This window comes from Salvelinus alpinus, chromosome 9 (assembly GCF_045679555.1).
Source record: "Salvelinus alpinus chromosome 9, SLU_Salpinus.1, whole genome shotgun sequence".
NCBI classification, from domain to species: Eukaryota; Metazoa; Chordata; class Actinopteri; order Salmoniformes; family Salmonidae; genus Salvelinus; species Salvelinus alpinus.
The window spans coordinates 14,907,191-14,928,034 of NC_092094.1; the positions used below are offsets into that span (position 1 = coordinate 14,907,191).

The 20,844-nt window shown below is 44.6% G+C and overlaps 1 protein-coding gene across 10 annotated transcripts in view; it reads left to right on the forward strand.

The window, feature by feature from the left end:
* Positions 1-20,844, forward strand: part of LOC139584363 (suppressor of tumorigenicity 7 protein homolog) — an 88,026-nt gene that overhangs the window by 57,311 nt on the left and 9,871 nt on the right. For 6 of the 10 annotated variants that reach the window (XM_071416092.1, XM_071416096.1, XM_071416089.1 and 3 more), the window contains 10 exons: positions 6,709-6,791; positions 8,280-8,439; positions 10,522-10,576; positions 11,046-11,161; positions 11,796-11,871; positions 13,421-13,575; positions 13,814-13,911; positions 14,570-14,684; positions 15,059-15,131; positions 15,465-15,567. In XM_071416092.1, the coding sequence (XP_071272193.1) occupies positions 6,709-6,791; positions 8,280-8,439; positions 10,522-10,576; positions 11,046-11,161; positions 11,796-11,871; positions 13,421-13,575; positions 13,814-13,911; positions 14,570-14,684; positions 15,059-15,131; positions 15,465-15,567 (1,034 nt within the window). Of the gene's footprint in view, positions 1-149; positions 308-6,708; positions 6,792-8,279; positions 8,440-10,521; positions 10,577-11,045; positions 11,162-11,795; positions 11,872-13,420; positions 13,576-13,813; positions 13,912-14,569; positions 14,685-15,058; positions 15,132-15,464; positions 15,568-20,844 lie in introns of those variants that run through there. The other 4 variants (XM_071416093.1, XM_071416095.1, XM_071416097.1 and 1 more) reach the window with 3 other exon arrangements.

Below are 20,844 nucleotides of genomic sequence, written 5' to 3' on the forward strand. Positions count from 1 at the left end.
TTGATTGGTTGAGCTGCTAGTTACAAGACCCCCTCCCGATTCTACAGTGTCACTAGAGAGGGCAGACTAGTCATGCATTATGATTGGCCTGGCCAGCTGTCACTCAAAAACAGCTGCCTATCATGTACACAGAAGCTGGACTGAGGGCATTGAGGGCCCCCCCCCAAGCACATTGTGTGTGTGAGTGTTTGCTCTTAGACTGGGTTTTATTGCCTTGACTCACTATGTGCTCTTTGTGTGTGGTTTGATTTTCCTGTGGTGGGTTTCTCTGGCTATCATCACAGCGGATGTCACAGAGAAATGGAAGGTGAGTTATAGTCTATACTAGAGTCTGTGTTGTAGCCTACGTAATGTGCATCAGCTTCTCTTTACACAGCTTGAGTGGGGTGAGCTCTATTCTGTTGGGTTATCTGTTGTGCTAGGCTCTAGGCTAGGTTAATGACCTTTTGATAGTGTAGTGTACAGTTGTTACATAGAGTGAAACTACTGTTCGTTTCTATTCATGAACTCAACAGTTTGCTCGTGTGTGGGTGAGCCGAGGGGCTGTTCATATAAACATTAACCTGTACTGTATGTTTGTTTTGTCTCTGTGCCCTTGTGTGTCTGTGTTCCTACATTGAAGTTATCTGCTAGCTTGTGTATACATAAGGATCCGTATAGCTAGTTTAGAATATTAGTGTCCCTGGCAGATAGACCTGTCCTGTGTCCCCAATGGCACTATATTCCCTATATAATGCAGTGTTTTGGACCAAGGCCTGTAGGGAATAGAGACCTGTTTCTGTTCTTGGTCATTGTTGCTGGGAAACACCAGGCTACTCCATTGCCTTCTCAATAAACCTGAATGTGAGTCAGTAGGTAAATGAAGAAGACGCAAAGGGCTCCCTATCTGGTATAAGGTTGAGCCATATTAAACATACAGTACGTGTGTGGGTGGGGATCTCAGTGACGGATCTCAATGCAGAGTTATATTCGTTAGGGAACACTCTAGCAAAACGTTTTGCAACAGACAGCAAAAATGAGAGTTTGTTATTGGCCAGGTAGTCCCTCCCTGTTTCAATCGGTTTTCTTCCGTTTTGTGCCTAATGAATACAACCACCAGCTCTTGGATAGTCATTTTATCCAGACCATTTCATTTAAATGAAGCCATAACCCTTCATCACCCATGCAAGTGTCTCACCCTCCCCTGGCTGCCATAACAGGTGAGATGATACCCAGCCCACTTCCTGTGTTCCCAAAAGGTCACATAGGTAGTTAAAACACAAATTGGGCTGTGCTGCGGCGGCCGCGGAGCATCCCTAAAAGCCATCCATACGAGCCGAGACAGATGTGGATACTAATCGCCTCAGCAACCGCAAACATTTGGGCATTACTAGCCAAACCACAGTGACACAGAGGGGGACATTCTAAGCGGAGAATATAGCGACTCCACACAGAGCTCTAGTAGTTTCTGACTGTGTGTGTGATTTATCATTCTGATCAGAACAGTTTCTATGATCATTATCAGCAGTCACCTGGGTGTCCTTTCCTTACTGAAGGGCACATACTGTATCTATTGGTCTGCAATGACATTTAGTTTTTTCCCTGCTAGAATCGCTGTCTTGATTATCAAGCCAGTTTACATTTTCTGTAGACATGGTATCACCGATGGTGGGTCAGCTGAGCCTTAATGAATGACCAATTTATGCTACCTCATATTTACACTGATGTTACAATGTTCTCAATCTCTTACAACAGTTAAACTAGTACGAGTGAAGCCCTTATAGTATTGATATTGCATTATCATAATGCACCTCAACAGAGCATCCAGGTTCAGGCTTATTTATCACACCTATTAATTTCCTCTGTGCTATTATGATGTTTAAAGGTGCCAGACAGACTTGACTCTGCATCCGGTTCTGCAACATTGACATTCTAGCAACGTAGAGTAAACACCACATTTTACATAGGCCTATACGCCACACTACAGGCCTCTCCCATAGTGTGGTCCAGGTCTGTGGGGCTGTGGTTCCTCCATAATGCCCCCTTCTCAGTAGCAGAGGAGACCCACTCCAGAAGGCTGAATAGGCATAGAGGCCCAGCTGCTACTGTGGTAGAGGATGGGCGTGTGTGTCTGGTTGAGAGGAGGGCTGTCTGAGTGGGGTCTTTGTCCCAGCCGATCGCTCTATAACTGGCGTCTCCCTAAGAAGGAACACCCGGCTTCCTTCTGGAGCAGCATCCAATAGCATCCTGTTATCCCCACTATAACTGTACAAGTATTTATCCTACAAATAGCCTAATGAGCCGCCGGCCCTAGTGCTGTTTGCACCCCCCCACTCCGAAACTAGGTCTAATTGAAACCAACGGAAGGGAAATTGAACGTTTAGGTGGTGTTAACATAATTGAATGTTCACAGGTTTTTCTGCCCAGGAGAAGGGATTAAAACTGTTACAGCTACACCATACTACCAGGGATGCAGTTGAGCGGGGTTTGTACTCCTTTACCACCACATCCTTGTATACTACATTACCCACAATCCCACATTGAGGCTGAACCTACCAACAGATAACAGCAGCCCTGTCCACCTCGTTATGAGATGATCTGGTTGTAGTGTTGTGGGAGTTCTGCATAGGGCTTTAGCTGAGAAGAGGATAGCTGCAGCTCAATATGTAGGCCCGGAGTGTAGGCCCGGAGTGTAGGCCCGGAGTGTAGACAAGTGGGTGTCAAAGGGAAAGTAATGGGCATGTGGAATGAAGTGGGTCAAGTGCTCTGCTATAGGTTAGACAGTTTTGATAGAGCTGTGTTTTTTTTCTTATTTTATCTTCTGTTTCTTACCACGTAACTACCCTGAGCTTCCGTATTGCGAGAGTTTGGACTTCTGTTTTTAAGACGGAGGAGAAGTTAGTTGTATTTCACTGTTAGTTTTACCCAAATAATTGTACATTTTCAGTTCTAAAGTACTGCTGACGGGTGTACTCTTGTTTCATGCGTTGTATGCGTGTGCTTACTGTGACTGTCACTCTGATACTAGGCAGCTACTTCCCATGCCTTTGCCAGACAGTATTGCTTGTCAAGCGGGAACGAAGGGCACTGTGTCCCGGTGTTGCTGCCGTTCATGCCCTACCTTTTGACTAAAATGTATGTGCATGTATAATGGTGTATAATGGTGCATGTATAATGGTGACATCTAGATGGTTACCAGTATTAGTTAGGGTAAGTGTATCCTATGTTAATCAAGTGTATGATAGCTACAGATGCGGTCAAATATATTGGCACCCTTGCACGGTTCACGCTTCCTTCTAAATATAAATTGAAAAAGCATTTGGTGTTCACCTGTGTAGTCCTATTTGTTTGATTTACAACTGCGCAGGACCCCATTTTTATTTTTTGTAAGTGCAATGGTGTCATAAATGGCGCCGGAGGGGGTGGCTGCTGTTTTACGGGCCCCTAACCAACTGTAATATTTTGTTTTTGTTTGTAACTTATTTTGTACATAATGTTGCTGCTACCGTCTCTTATGACCGAAAAGAGCTTCTGGAACCTCGAACTGGACAAAGATTTTTTTTCTTTAATGATTCCAAAGCGAAGGATATACTGCTTCTCCGAGACCAGGTCCAAATCCCTGTCATTCGCGTGAAGAAAAGACTGAATACAGGGGGTGGAGATCGGGGTGCCTTGTGAGAATTTGTCGGCGAGTGGGTAGCCCGCCTCCCACATCCGTTCTATTGGCCAACGTGCAATCACTGGAGAATAAACTGGATGATCTCCGTTCAAGACTATTCTACCAACTAGACATTAAAAACTGTAATATCTTATGTTTCTTCACTGAGTTGTGGCTGAACGACTACACGGATAATATCCAGTTGGCTGGTTTTCCCTGAATCGGCAGGACAGAACAGCTACTTCTGGTAAGACGAGGGTGTGTGTCTATTTGTCAATAACAGCTGGTGCGCGATGTCTAATATTAAAGAAGTCTCGAGGTATTGCTCGGCTGAGGTAGAGTACCTCATGATAAGCTGTAGACCACACTATCTAGACCATCTATATTTTCCGTAGCCGTCTATGTACCACCACAAACTAATGCTGGCACCTAAGACTGCACTCAACGAGCTGTATAAGGCCATAAGCAAACAAGAAAATGCTCATCCAGAAGTGGCACTCCTAGTGGCCAGTGACTTTAATGCAGGCAAGCTTAAATCCGTTTTACCAGTAACCAGAAGAAAAAAAACTCTAGACCACCTTTACGCCACACACAGAGACGCATACAAAGCTTACCCTCCATTTGGCAAGTCTGACCATAATTCTATCCTCCCGATTCTTGCTTACAAGCAAAAACTAAAGCCGGAAGTACCAGTGACTCGCTCAATACGGAAGTGGTCTGATGACGTGGATGCTACGCTACAGGACTGTTTTGCAGCACAGACTGGAATATGTTCCTGGATTCATCCAATAGCATTGAGGAGTATACCACCTCAGTTACCGGCTTCATCAATAAGTGCATCGACAACGTCATTCCAACAGTGACAGTACGTACATATCCCAACCAAAAGCCATGGATTACAGGCAACAGTCGCACCGAGCTAAAGGCTAGAGCTGCCGCTTTCAAGGAGCGGGACACCAATCCAGAAGCTTATAAGAAGTCCCTTTATGTTCCGGACGACTGTGTGATCACGTTCTCCGTAGCCGATGTGAGCAAGACCTTTAAACAGGTCAACGTTCACAAGGCCGCGAAGCCAGACGGATTACCAGGATGTGCACTCAACCCTCTGCAACTGGATCCTGGACTTCCTGACGGGCTGCCCCCAGGTGGTAAGGTTAGGCAACAACACATCTGCCATGCTGATCCTCAACACGGGGGCCCCTTAGGGGTGCGTGCTTAGTTCCCTCCTGTACTCCCTGTTCACCCACGACTGCATAGCTGACCACGACTCCAACACCATCAAGTTTGCTGACGACACAACAGTGGTAGGCCTGATCACCAACAATGATGAGGCAGCCTATAGGGAGGAGGTCAGAGACCTGGCAGAGACCAACAACCTCTCCCTCAACGTGATCAAGACAAAGGAGCTGATCGTGGATTACAGGAAAAGGAGGCCCCTATTTACATCGACGGGACTGTAGTGGAGCAGGTTGAGAGCTTCAAGTTCCTTGGTGTCCACATCACCAACAAACTATCATGGTCCAAACACACTAAGACCATTGTGAAGAGGGCACAACACCTTTTCTGCCTCAGGAGACTGAAAAGATTTGACATGGGTCCCCAGATCCTCAAAGTTCTACAGCTGGATCAGCGAGAGCATCCTGACCGGTTGCATCCCCACCTGATATGGCAACTGCTCGGCATCTGACCATAAGGCGCTACAGAGGGTAGTGCGTACGGCCCAGTACATCACTGGGGCCAAGATTCCTGCCATCCAGGACCTATATACTAGGCGGTGTCAGAGGAAGGCCCAAAACTTTTCCAAGACTCCAGCTACCCAGTCATAGACTTTTCTCTTTGCTACCACACGGCAAGCGGTACCGGAGCACCAAGTCTGGGTCCATAAAGCTCCTTAACAGCTTCTACCCCCAAGCCATAAGTCTGCTGAACAATTAATCGAATGGCCACCGGGAATATTTACATTGAACCCCCCCCCTCCTAACCTGTGCCCCCGCATATTGACTCGATACCGGTACCATCTGTATATAGTCTCGTTATTTTATTTTAAAAATTACTTTAGTTTATTTAGCAAATATTTTCTTAACTCTATTTCTTGAATTGCATTGTTGTTTATGGGCTTGTAAGTAAGCATTTCACGGTAAGGTGTTTTATTCGGCACGTGACATATAACTATTTTATTTGACCGCATCTGTAGGAGTAAGCAACACACAGATGTTTCTTTAAGTGCCTAATGTTTATGCAGAAACAGGAAAGATGCCAATAATTGTTGTATATAACTGAGCTTTCGGTCAGGCGACCTTCATCAGAGCTGACTAAAAGTCCACTGACAGAAAGCTCTGCTATATTAAAATAAATTTGCCTCTGACTGGAAGTGTGTAGACTTTTTCCTGTTTCTCCATTTTGCCTTTTGCCTCCTTCATAAATCAGCTTTGGGTGTGTGGTTGATTCAGACGATTATCTATACATTGTTTATGCATACTTAGTGTATAGATTAGTGGTTCCCAACCTTTTCCGGTACCACCAACTGAATTTTACTCTGCCCGGAGTTTCCCTGAAGTGCCCCCTCGTGTGCATTTAACCAGTAGGCCTAAGGTTTAATGAGTTCTCAAGTACCCCCTGTGGATAGGCCAAGTACCCCCAGGGGTCCTCGTACCCCTTGTTGGGAACCACTGGTTTAGATGATGTAATTCATTATAAATTACACCTGTACCATGTTTGACTGATTGTTTTTAGTGTCTCAAAACTCATTTTGAGTGGTCCACAATGTGGATTGTAAATAATCTATAATTTGTATTATTGTATCATTGTGGAGTGACACTTAAATACATTTTTCGAACTTTAACCAACTCAAACCACTGTTCTGATATCCGCTGTTCCGTGTTGCAGGACTTTGATTGTTCTTGGAGAAACGTGTTGCATTAGATTTGTGTATAAAAGCCTTTTGAATTCCTGTAATATGGGCTAATGTGGTTGATGCCACTGGGGGTAATCATTGTAGCTCTATTGTTTCTAATGCCATGGTGGTGTGTGTAATACTAACAATGCTGTGTTTTTCTGTGTCTCCTCTACAGTAAGCATGTTTCTGAACACCCTGACCCCCAAATTCTACGTGGCTCTGACGGGGACATCCTCCTTGATATCAGGACTCATACTGGTAAGTTGATGATATTATATTCATATTATGACATTTAGCACATTTATCCAAAGCGACTTAGCTCAAATGATTCTATTATATTGACAAGATAGTTGAGTGACCGCTCTAACAATGGAAATGCATGTCCTCAAAGATGGAAGGCAGGTGGGAGGAGGTGAGATCAGGTGGGACCATTCTAGCCAATGAGAGGGCAGATGTACGTGTCAACAACAGGCACAACTGCGATATAAAATCGTTGACTTTGCCAAAATGCCACGTGTCCACTTTTATATAAGTGCTTTCATAACAACCTAACAATTACAGAACTTCTATTCAATCAAATAAACTGCACGTAGTAATTACATTTTTGTTGGCCAAATTCAACACGCTCTCATTGACCTCCATACAAAAATGTGACAGATTTTGGGTGGAGTAAACCCTCTTGCTTTGCCTTTTCCTCTCCGCTTACAGTCCAGTGAGTGCCAACATTTTAGTATATGATGATCTATGCCATTTAGCAGAAGATTTGTATCCAAAGCAAGATATTTGCAGTACAGGGAGTGCATAGCCACTACACTTAAGTATTGTGTGATGCCAGTGGGAATTAATCCCACAACACTGGTGTTGCTATCACCAGGCTCTTACCCACTGAGCCACACAGAACCAGCAAGTTGAGCCTCGTGTGTCTGTTGTACGGTGAGAGTGAACTGTGCTACAATGGTCTTTCTTCCAAAGAAAATGAAAAATAAAAAATAAGAGCACTACGGTAGCTTTAACTAGTGAACCTCATTCCTCTCTGTGGGTTGGCCAGTTTGTTTAGTTGCCTGGTAACGACGATGAGTCTCATAAGGCTCTTAAGCCTTCATTGTGTCCTATGAATAATTACAGTGGAGATGAGATTATATGTGCCTGGACTGTGATGTGTTAAAATACAGATAGATTCTTGTTATATTAATTACAGTCAGTTGAGACTAAGACGGTTAGGTAATAGGGCATTACTGTATCACCAAGACTAGAAGTAATGTAGACAAGGCAATACCAGTTGTGGATGACTTTCCAGATACAGTCAAGGATTTTGTGTGTGTGTGTGTGTGTGTGTCAGTCAGTGTTGAAATAGAGTTGCATATTGGGCCCTGTCTTGATTAGGCAATGCTAAAAGAGAACCATGTAAGAAAGTGTGCACATCTTTGTGCAGATGGTTTTAATTTCATATTTTAAGAGCATTAGGGCTCTTCAGAAATAAGATGTCCTGTGCTAGCCTGTGTTACGTTGCACTTAGTGGCATAATACCAAAAATCAAAGACCCTCTAAGGTTTGATAGGGCTGTCTTCGACTATCAGTGGTATGAGTGATGTAACCCAAAGGACATTCAACTAAATCGACATGGCCCTGAAGACCGATTTGGAATAGATCAGTCATACCAATTATACAGTCACATATTGTTTCTCTATGGCCCTGACCCTACTGAATCCTCCCTGAATCAACTGCCTCGTGTTGGTCTCCTGTCAGATATTTGAGTGGTGGTACTTCAGGAAGTACGGTACTTCCTTCATCGAGCAGGTGTCAGTGAGCCACCTGCGCCCTCTGCTGGGCGGCGTGGACAACAGCTCCCCAACCAACTCCAGCACCAGTAACGGAGACGCAGACTCCAACCGACAGAGTGTGTCTGGTAAGACTCCGAGATTTACTATATGGGTAGAGGATTCACTACATATATAGAGCGTTAACTAGATGGAGCATTTACAAACTAGGTAAAGCCTTCAGTGAGCGTTCACCAGAGTGTTTACTGTTAGTTACCCAGCTCCTCAGTGAGCGTTCACCAGAGTGTTTACTGTTAGTTACCCAGCTCCTCAGTGAGCGTTCACCAGAGTGTTTACTGTTAGTTACCCAGCTCCTCAGTGAGCGTTCACCAGAGTGTTTACTGTTAGTTACCCAGCTCCTCAGTGAGCGTTCACCAGGGTGTTTACTGTTAGTTACCCAGCTCCTCAGTGAGCGTTCACCAGAGTGTTTACTGTTAGTTACCCAGCTCCTCAGTGAGCGTTCACCAGAGTGTTTACTGTTAGTTACCCAGCTCCTCAGTGAGCGTTCACCAGAGTGTTTACTGTTAGTTACCCAGCTCCTCGGTGAGCGTTCACCAGAGTGTTTACTGTTAGTTACCCAGCTCCTCAGTGAGCGTTCACCAGAGTGTTTACTGTTAGTTACCCAGCTCCTCAGTGAGCGTTCACCAGAGTGTTTACTGTTAGTTACCCAGCTCCTCAGTGAGCGTTCACCAGAGTGTTTACTGTTAGTTACCCAGCTCCTCAGTGAGCGTTCACCAGAGTGTTTACTGTTAGTTACCCAGCTCCTCAGTGAGCGTTCACCAGAGTGTTTACTGTTAGTTACCCAGCTCCTCAGTGAGCGTTCACCAGAGTGTTTACTGTTAGTTACCCAGCTCCTCAGTGAGCGTTCACCAGAGTGTTTACTGTTAGTTACCCAGCTCCTCAGTGAGCGTTCACCAGAGTGTTTACTGTTAGTTACCCAGCTCCTCAGTGAGCGTTCACCAGAGTGTTTACTGTTAGTTACCCAGCTCCTCAGTGAGCGTTCACCAGAGTGTTTACTGTTAGTTACCCAGCTCCTCAGTGAGCGTTCACCAGAGTGTTTACTGTTAGTTACCCAGCTCCTCAGTGAGCGTTCACCAGAGTGTTTACTGTTAGTTACCCAGCTCCTCAGTGAGCGTTCACCAGAGTGTTTACTGTTAGTTACCCAGCTCCTCAGTGAGCGTTCACCAGAGTGTTTACTGTTAGTTACCCAGCTCCTCAGTGAGCGTTCACCAGAGTGTTTACTGTTAGTTACCCAGCTCCTCAGTGAGCGTTCACCAGAGTGTTTACTGTTAGTTACCCAGCTCCTCAGTGAGCGTTCACCAGAGTGTTTACTGTTAGTTACCCAGCTCCTCAGTGAAGTGGCCTGAGAACCTGTGGTTTACTAAAGCCATATGGAGTATATTGTTGTCCCCCAAGATCGGGGAGGGGACTGTGAATCTGTCTCCGTCCGTACGTTAGTCCCACACGATATCTCAGACAGCACTGGGACGATTTTGAGGGAACGTGGGTGAATGATGCGTCTTGCCATAGAGATCCGGCATTTACATAATGACACTGATTGGCCCAAGGCGGAAACTAAAGTGATTAACTTAAATTTGTTAGTCACATCTGATATCCCAAGGGGTGGCGCTGCATCATTTGTGGGGGACGACATATTTATTGTTGCCTTGTTGGTAGAAGAAAAGACACAGCCCAGCTCATTAATAGAGATATCTGATAGAGAATCTGCCTACACATTAGAGCATTTAGGCCTACTACAGACAAATAGAGCATTTAGTACCATTGAGTGCCTTATTGTTCGCTCCAACACCACTGAGAAATCCAGTGTGTGTTTTGGTTGAGTGAAATGGGATTATCTGAGCTGTACGGCATGATTGGTGAAATTGCTGTAGAATTATTTGCTGTTGTAATCCCTGTGTCTGGGGAAAGGAGGGTGATTTGAAGATGGACTGGCTAGTGATGAAGACCTGTGGATTTGGGATGCAGTCTGGTAGTACTGACCTGAAGCTTACAGAAGCTATGAAGTTGCCTTACTGTAGTGTAATTTAGTGTAGGAATGTCATGATGTACACTTGATCCCTAACTTGCTCAGGAGTACATTTAGGAGTCTACTTTGTCAGATACGCCTACAAACCATCCCGAACAATGTCTTTCTCCTCTTGTTCCCTCAGAATGTAAAGTATGGCGAAATCCACTGAATTTATTTCGAGGGGCGGAATATAACCGGTGAGTCACATGATCCCTTCCTCTCAAGTACCCCTGTTTCTCTCCATATCTCCGTGTTCTTCACTCTTTTCCATACTCTGTCCTGTTCTTCCCTCCTTCCCTCTCTCTGTTTCTCTGCTCTGCTATGTCCACGCGCTCTCTCACCTCGAGAGAGTTGGTAGTAATGGCTGGGTCTGATATGGTGTCAACAGGCTGAGAGAATCCCTGCCTCACCAGGAGCCCAAGTTATTAGATCAGTGCTGCCTCCCCTTTTCTCTATTGCTTTTCTCTCTCTCCACTTTCTCTTTCTCTCTTTCATTCTAGATCTTTCCACCTCTCTCTTTCATTCTAGATCTTTCCACCTCTCTTTCATTCTAGATCTCTCCACCTCTCTCTCTTTCATTCTAAATCTCTCCACCTCTCTCACTCCCCCCAGACTTTTAGTAGAACCATGAACATTATTTTGACCGTGTGTGTGTGTGTCTACCAGGTATACGTGGGTGACAGGCCGAGAGCCACTCACGTATTACGATATGAATCTCTCGGCACAAGACCACCAGACCTTTTTCACATGCGACTCGGACCACCTCCGGCCAGCTGACGCCAGTAAGGAACATTCACACATCGCCCAGAGACGCACACATCGCCCAGAGACGCACACATCGCCCAGAGACGCACACATCGCCCAGAGACGCACACATCGCACAGAGACGCACACATCGCCCAGAGACGCACACACACACATCGCCCAGAGACACACACACACACACATCACCCAGAGACACACACACACACACACACACAGATCACCCAGAGACACACACACACACACTGCACCCAGAGACACACACACACACACTGCACCCAGAGACACACACACTGCACCCAGAGACACACACACACACACACTGCACCCAGAGACACACACACACACACACACACACTGCACCCAGAGACACACACACACACTGCACCCAGAGACACACACACACCCACACATGCGCACACACACACACACACAGCACCCAGAGAGACACACACACACACAGCACCCAGAGAGACACACACACACACACAAACACACACCAACAGCACCCAGAGAGACACACACCACACCCTGTCACTCATCCCATCTCCAGGGAGGTGTGATTCATGTTCACAGGTAGTATCGTATCTCTCTGACCTCAATAACACATACTAATGTGTGTTAACACATACTAATGTGTGTGTGTGTTTTTAGTAATGCAGAAAGCGTGGAGAGAGAGGAACCCACAAGCACGAATCTCTGCTGCACACGAATCCCTGGAACTAGAGGAGTGAGTAGTTACTTCTTTCACCTACAGAGATGCAGTGGAACATGGTTGGCCTCAGTTCACTCATGCATTACTTGAAAATAACCTATTATTTTTCTGAGGAATCTTCAATGAGGTCTCTTCAACTCTTCCTCAATTGAGGTTGTATCAACCCCACCTGTATACTGTTGTGTATATACAGCCTGACTATAAAGTGTGAGATACACACATAACATTTTCACATCGTCTTTCAGGATACTTTTTTTTAGGGGTCAACGGCATCACAACTTATTCTCCTTTGTGCTTAGTGTGTGGTCTTCCCCTGTTTCTCCCTCCAGCTACACTACATGACCAAAAGTATGTGGACACCTGCTCGTCAAACATCTCATTCCAAAGTCATGGGCATTAACATGGAGTTGGTCCCCTTTTTGCTGCGATAACAGCCTCCACTCTTCTGGGAAGGCTTTCCACTAGATGCTGGAACATTGCTGCAGGGCCTTGCTTTCATTCAGCCACGAGCATGAGTGAGGTTGGGCACTGATGTTGAGCGATTAGGCCTGGCTCGCAGACGGCGTTCCAATTCATCCCAAAGGGGTTGAGGTCAGGACTCTGTGCAGGCCAGTCAAGTTGTTCCACACCGATCTCGACAAACCATGTCTGCATAGGCCTCGGTTTGTGCACGGGGGAATTGTCATGCTGAACCAGGAAATGGCCCTTCCCCAAACTGTTGCCACACAGTTGGAAGCAGAGACTCCACTAGAATGTAATTGTATGCTGTAGCGTTAAGATTTCCCGTCACTGGAACTAAGGGGCCTAGCCCGAACCATGAAAAACAGCTCCAGACCATTATTCCTCCACCAAACTTTACAGTTGGCACTATGCAGTTGGGCAGGCAACCTACTCCTGGCATCCGCCAAACCCAGATTCGTCCTTCGGACTGCCAGAGGGTGAAGCGTGATTCATCACTCCAGAGAACACGTTTCCACTGCTCCAGAGTCCAATGGCGGCAAGCTTTACACCACTCCAGCCATCACTTTGGGGCGGCAGGTAGCCTAGTGATTAGAGCGTTGGGCCAGTAACTGAAAGGTTGCTAGATCGAATCCCCGAGCTGACAATGTAAAAATCTGTCGTTCTGCCCCTGAACAAGGCAGTTAACCCACTGTTCCTAGGCCGTCATTGTAAATAAGAATTTGTTCTTAACGGACATGCCTAGTTAAATAAAGGTTACATTTTTTTAAATGTTAAAAAAACAACATGGCATTCAACAAGCTTACCACTTTACAACTGAGCCGTTGTTGCTCCTAGACATTTCCACTTCACAATAACAGCACTTAGTTTACCGGAGCAGCTGACTTGACGAACTGACTTGTTGGAAAGGTGGCATCCTGTCCAACAACATATGGAGATTGCATGGCTGTGTGCTCGATTTTATACATCCGAATCCACTCATTTGAAGGGGTGTCCACATACTTTTGTATATATACTGTATGTTGTCTTCCTCTCCTGTGTCGTCTTCCCCAAAAATTATTTTCACTCTTTTCCAACTGGTCTTATCTCTGTCTTGTCCTGTCAGCTGTGCAACAGCGTCCATCCTGCTGGCAGAGGAGGAGGCTACCACCATCGTGGAGGCAGAGAAGCTCTTCAAACAGGCCCTGAAGGCAGGAGAGGGCTGCTTCAGATGCAGCCAACAGCTTCAACACCATGGGGCACAGTACGAGGCACAGCACAGTGAGTACAAACAAACACAGTCACACACACACACAGCCAAACATACAGTCAAACTTACACACAGTTGAACCTACACACACAGTCGAAAGATTACGCATGCACCTGGTTGGAAACAGACGCACACTCTCAAAAACGTACATATACGCAAATAAATCTATTCGTGTGTGTGCACGGATGTGTGTGTGTGTCCATGTGTGTTATACCAGCTGAAATAACTTTGCTGCGGTGTTTCTCTCAGGAAGGGACACCAATGTTCTGGTTTACATTAAGAGGAGACTTGCTATGTGCTCTAGAAAGCTGGGCCGAACCAGAGAAGCTGTCAAAATGTTGAGAGACGTAAGTACAGTATACACCAAGCCGCCAGGAGGTTACGGACCAATCCCCAATCCTACTGTAGTTCCCACTGAAGATGAATTGTCTGTTAGATCAGCATTGATGTCGGGGGGAACTAGGGGGGGACTAGGTGAAAATGGGACTTGAGTAAAAGTTAGGCTTTGCCCCATTTTTACATGCCAATGTTTTCATTCACTATACATTTGTATGATAAATGTAACAAAAACATGTAACGAAACAACAGTGGCAGCAGGAAGCCTAGCAGTTAAGAGCATTGGGCCAGTAACCGAAAGGTCGCTGGTTTGAATCCCCGAGGCGACTTTGTAAAAAATCTGTCTGTGCCCTTGAGCAAGGCAACTTCATTTCTCCCGTATGTCGCTCTGGTTAAGAGTGTCTGCTAAATGACTCAAATGGAAATGTAGAGTACGTTCTGCAGCCTCAGAACATAGAGGTCTGGGGAAGTGGTTGGAGGTAGCCTGGTCCCAGATCTGCTGCTGTCGCCTCATCTCTTATTGACATGACAATTTTGCAAGACAGAGCAAATAGGTCTGGCACCAGGCTAGGTTTGAGGCTGTGTGGGACTGGGCGGGGTTACTAAAGTCTGACTGCTGTTTCACTGCCTGTCTGGTATTACATGTAACAACAGTTGTATGTTTTCCAGTTAATGAAGGAGTTCCCTCTCCTCAGTATGTTCAATATCCATGAGAACCTGCTGGAGTCGCTGCTAGAGCTGCAGAACTACGCAGACGTACAGGCCGTACTAGCCAAGTACGACGGTAAGACACACACACCTCTTAGAGTGAAAAAGAGTTAAACGTTGCTCATTGGTCCATGACCAGACATTCAAGAGACACCTATGCAGTACTAAAAATGTCACTGTGATTTTATTTCTGGAGATGAGACATAACCAGCCATAGGGGAAGTTTGAATGACAGACATTACATAAGAAAAGTCATAAAATACAAATCATTAGATAATAGAAGTCTACATCCAACCATTACCATATAACTTAAAGTGAGACTGTATTCTAGTGAAATCCTGTAAACCTTCCAATACCTTCAGTAAAAACCCTATTCCTTCCCTGTCTAGTGTAAATGTCTTCTAGTTAAGTGGAGGAAAAAGAACACGTATGTGCTTTGTCTCCCCACAGATATTAGTTTACCCAAATCAGCAACAATATGCTACACAGCAGCCTTGCTCAAAGCCAGGGCGGTATCGGACAAGTGAGTATCCTTTTACTACTGTTACAATGGCACCAAGTGCTTCACATACCTGAAGTAGTATTTAAAAGTTAGCCTGGGGCTATTTGTGTGACAGAGAGAATGATATTGAGTGATTCCGTTTTGAAATGGGTTAGGGCATTTTAAAACACCTCCTAGATATCCTAGTTCTGCGTATAAGACTGAGAGGATTCCATTTATCTTAGCATAGTAGCCCCTATGACTGCAGGTACACACATGCACACACACACACACACACACACTACACTTTCACATACACTCAATGACCCACATTCTTACTCACACACACACTTGTGTCCTGTGTTCCCCATGCAGGTTCTCTCCAGAGGCAGCGTCGAGGCGAGGGTTGAGTACAGCAGAGATGAATGCTGTAGAAGCCATACACAGAGCTGTGGAGTTCAACCCACACGTCCCCAAAGTAAGACACAACAATGGAGCTACATACGTAACACTGCTAGTAGCATTACTACAGTGGTTGCTCCACTAAAAGTTTAGTGATTATGCTGCGGGACTTAGAGGTAATTTGTGGTTTAGTACGGTACCCTGCGTCACCACTTCATTTCTCCAGACCAGCATAAGGGGGAGTTAGAGCACTGATTAGGCTTTTGGGTCCTACTGTGTCTCTGACAATGAATGGGCGACATAAACCTAAATAGAAACTGATAATTGTTCACGACTTCAATATTACTTACTAAAACTGTTGTTACACTAAGGTTTTTATTCTTTATTTTGTTAGGATTATTTAGCTCTTACTGTAGTAATGTAGGCCACTCCCGACCGGTCATGTTGTACAGCGCCTGAGTGGTGCAACGGTCTAAGACACTGCTACAGATGCTAGTTCAGTACCCGCGCCGGCCTCGACTGGGAGACCCATGAGGTTTCTATCCCTCTAAAAACAGAAATAAATCATTCTAAAAAACACATTGGCTTTATTTACAAATTAGTAACAATGTCTCACACCATGTTCAAGAATGGACTTTTTCTTGCTCATTTTACCTTATTTGAAAACGAAATCATCTCCAAAATATTGTTATTTTTTAAACAAAGCGATTATTATTGTTATTATTATTATTCATTTAGAATGATATAAAAGCCTGTTGGATATTCCCACAGATATATTATTAACCCTGTTATTAGCAGGACAATATACATTGGTCATATTGTTCATGGCTCCTGAGTGGCGCACAATGGGATTGCCTTGCAGTTCTCCAGCTGTATCCACTGAAAGTGCTCAAGGTTCAAGGCACGAGGGCAGGGGGCACGGGATGAGCCGCGCACAGAAGACGGACCTAGCCCATGGGGAAGGGAAGAGGAGGGAGGGGGGTGGACCCCCACCCCGCCACACTAGGTAGCACAGAGCAACACTTTAAGGGGCATTGCACTAATAATGGCACTGACTAGAGAAACATTCCCACTGTTCTTAGTGCCAGTCTGCACATTCAAACTAAAACAATGTAACTAATAATGGCATCTTTATGCTTTTGTTAATAAAATAATGATAAAAATACTCTTTCAAAATGCCGATGTTTGTTTATTTAGTTATGGATCCATAACGAATTACTATGGGAAAAAATATCACTGAATTACAGAAATATTGGAACAAAGTTGTCTAATGAATGTTAACAACTTGTTGCTTACTTGAAAATATTCCTTCAAACACACATGGTCACGTTTTACAGCGCCATTATGGCTATTAGCAGGTAGCTGGACAATAGACTTGCCTAGAAGGAGGGTAGGGGGAGAATTCTATCATCAAATGTATTTCTTATTTAGGTTGGCTGTATCACAACTGGTTGTGATTGGTTGCAATTTCAGTAGTTTAAAGGCACAGTCAACTTAGTGTATGTAAACTTCTGACCCACTGGAATTGTGATACAGTGAAATAATCTGTCTGTAAACAATTGTTGGAAAAATGACTTGTCATGCCCAAAGTAGATGTCCTAACCAACTTGCCAAAACTATAGTTTGTTAACAAGAAATTTGTGGAGTGGTAGAAAAACTAGTTTTAATGACTCCAAGTGTATGTAAACTTCTGACTTCAAATGTACTACTACTGTTGCACCACTACGACGACTCCTACTGTAGAACCCGTTACTACTACTACTACTACTGTAGAACCCGTTACTACTACTACTACTGTAGCACCCGTTACTACTACCACTGCTGTAGAACCCGTTACTACTACTACTACTACTGTAGAACCCGTTACTACTACTACTACTGTAGCGCCCGTTACTACTACCACTGCTGTAGAACCCGTTACTACTACTACTACTACTGTAGCACCCGTTACTACTACTACTACTACTGTAGCACCCGTTACTACTACTACTACTGTAGCACCCGTTACTACTACCACTGCTGTAGAACCCGTTACTACTACTACTACTACTGTAGAACCCGTTACTACTACTACTACTACTGTAGCACCCGTTACTACTACTACTACTACTACTACTACTACTACTGTAGCACCCGTTACTACTACTACTACTGCTGTAGAACCCGTTACTACTACTACTACTGTAGCACCCGTTACTACTACCACTGCTGTAGAACCCGTTACTACTACTACTACTACTGTAGAACCCGTTACTACTACTACTACTGTAGCACCCGTTACTACTACTACTACTACTGTAGCACCCGTTACTACTACTACTGCTGTAGAACCCGTTACTACTACTACTACTACTGTAGAACCCGTTACTACTACTACTACTACTGTAGAACCCGTTACTACTACTACTACTACTACTGTAGAACCCGTTACTACTACTACTACTACTGTAGCACCCGTTACTACTACTACTACTGCTGTAGAACCCGTTACTACTACTACTACTGTAGCACCCGTTACTACTACTACTACTACTGTAGAACCCGTTACTACTACTACTACTACTACTACTACTACTACTGTAGCACCCGTTACTACTACTACTACTACTGTAGCACCCGTTACTACTACTACTGCTGTAGAACCCGTTACTACTACTACTACTACTGTAGAACCCGTTACTACTACTACTACTACTGTAGAACCCGTTACTACTACTACTACTACTACTGTAGAACCCGTTACTACTACTACTACTACTACTACTACTACTACTACTACTACTGCTGTAGAACCCGTTATTACTACTGTAGCACCCGTTACTACTACTACTACTACTGTAGAACCCGTTACTACTACTACTACTACTACTACTACTACTACTACTACTACTGTAGCACCCGTTACTACTACTACTACTACTACTACTGTAGAACCCATTACTACTACTACTACTACTGTAGCGCCAGTTACTACTACTACTGTAGCACCCGTTACTACTACTACTACTACTACTACTACTACTACTACTGTAGCACCCGTTACTACTACTACTACTACTGTAGCACCCGTTACTACTACTACTACTGTAGAACCCGTTACTACTACTACTACTACTACTACTACTGTAGAACCCGTTACTACTACTACTACTACTACTGTAGAACCTGTTACTACTACTACTACTACAGAACCCATAACTACTAATATTAATATTAGTTGTAGTTAATTGTAGTTTGTGGTGCTACAGTAATAGTAGTAGTAGTGCTATAGACGTAGTAGTAGTAGTTATGGGTTCTGTAGTAGTAACTGGTTCTACAGTAGTAGTAGTACTGTAGCACTCCTACTATTACTACAACTACTACAAATACTACTACTGTAGTGCTACTACTACTGTAGCACTACTAATACTACTGTAGCACCACTAATTACTACTACTACTACTACTACTACTACTGTAGCACAACTTACTACTACTACTACTGTAGCACTACTACGACAACGACGACTACTGCTGTAGAACCCATTAGTAGTACTACTACTACTACTGTAGAACCCGTTACTACTACTACTACTGTAGAACCCGTTACTACTACTACTACTGTAGAACCCGTTACTACTACTACTACTACTACTACTGTAGAACCCGTTACTACTACTATTACTACTACTACTACTATAGAACCCATAACTACTAATATTAATATTAGTTAGTGGTTTTACAGTAGAAGTAGTAGTAGTAGGTGCATCAGTAATAGTAGTACTTTGTAGTTTGTGGTGCTACAGTAGTAGTAGTAGTAGTAGTAGTGCTATGGAAGTAGTAGTTATGGGTTCTGTAGTAGTAACTGGTTCTACAGTAGTAGTAGTACTGTAGCACTCCTACTATTACTACAACTACTACAAATACTACTACTGTAGCACTACTGTAGCACTACTAATACTACTGTAGCACCACTAATTACTACTACTACTAACTGTAGCACTACTACTACTACTGTAGCACAACTTACTATTACTACCACTTACTAAACTCAGACGTAAGATAAACCACCCACCTGACAGGTGTGGCAGCATATCAAGAAGCTGATTAAACAGCACCTTGTGCTGGGCACAATAAAAGGCCATTCTAAAATGTGCAGTTTTGTCGCACAACACAATGCCACAGATGTCTCAAGTTTTGAGGGAGCATGTAATTGGCATGATGACTGCAGGAATGTCCACCAGAGCTGTTGCCAGACAATTGAATGTTAATGTCTCTGCCATAAGCCGATACGGCTTTTTAGAGAATTTGGCAGAGCGTCCAACCATCCTCACAACTGCAGACTGTAAACTGTAAACTCAGCAAAAAAAGAAACGTCCTCTCACTGTCAACTGTGTTTATTTTCATCAAACTTAACGTGTAAATATTTGTATGAACATAACAAGATTCAACAACTGAGACATAAACTGAACCAGTTCCACAGACATGTGACAATGTGTCCCTGAACAAAGGGGGGGTCTAAATGTAAAGTAACAGTCAGTATCTGGTGTGGCCACCAGCTGCATTAAGTACTGTAGTACATCTCCTCCTCATGGACTGCACCAGATTTGCCAGTTCTTGCTGTGAGATGTTACCCCACTCTTCCACCAAGGCACCTGCAAGTTCCAAGAAATTTCTGGGGGGAATGGCCCTAGCCCTCACCCTCCAATCCAACAGGTCCCAGACGTGCTCAATGGGATTGAGATCTGGGCTCTTCGCTGGCTATGGCAGAACACTGACATTCCCGTCTTGCAGGAAATCACACACAGAACGAGCAGTATGGCTGGTGGCATTGTCATGCTGGAGGGTCATGTCAGGATGAGCCTGCAGGAAGGGTACCACATGAGGGAGGAGATTGTCTTCCCTGTAACGCACAGCGATGAGATTGCTTGCAATGACAACAAGCTCAGTCCGATGATGCTGTGACACAACACCCCAGACCATGACGGACCCTCCACCTCCAAATCGATCCCGCTCCAGAGTACAGGCCTCGGTGTAGCGCTCATTCCTTCGACGATAAACGGGAATCCGACTATCACCCCTGGTGAGACAAAACCGCAACTCGTCAGTGAAGAGCACTTTTTGCCAGTCCTGTCTGGTCCAGCGACGGTGGGTTTGTGCCCATAGGCAACATTGTTGCCGGTGATGTCTGGTGAGGACCTGCCTTACAATAGGCCTACAAGCCCTCAGTCCAGCCTCTCTCAGCCTATTGCAGACAGTCTGAACACTGATGGAGGGATTGTGCGTTCCTGGTGTAACTCGGGCAGTTGTTCTTGCCATCCTGTACCTGTCTCGCAGGTGTGATGGTCGGATGTACCGATCCTGTGCATGTGTTG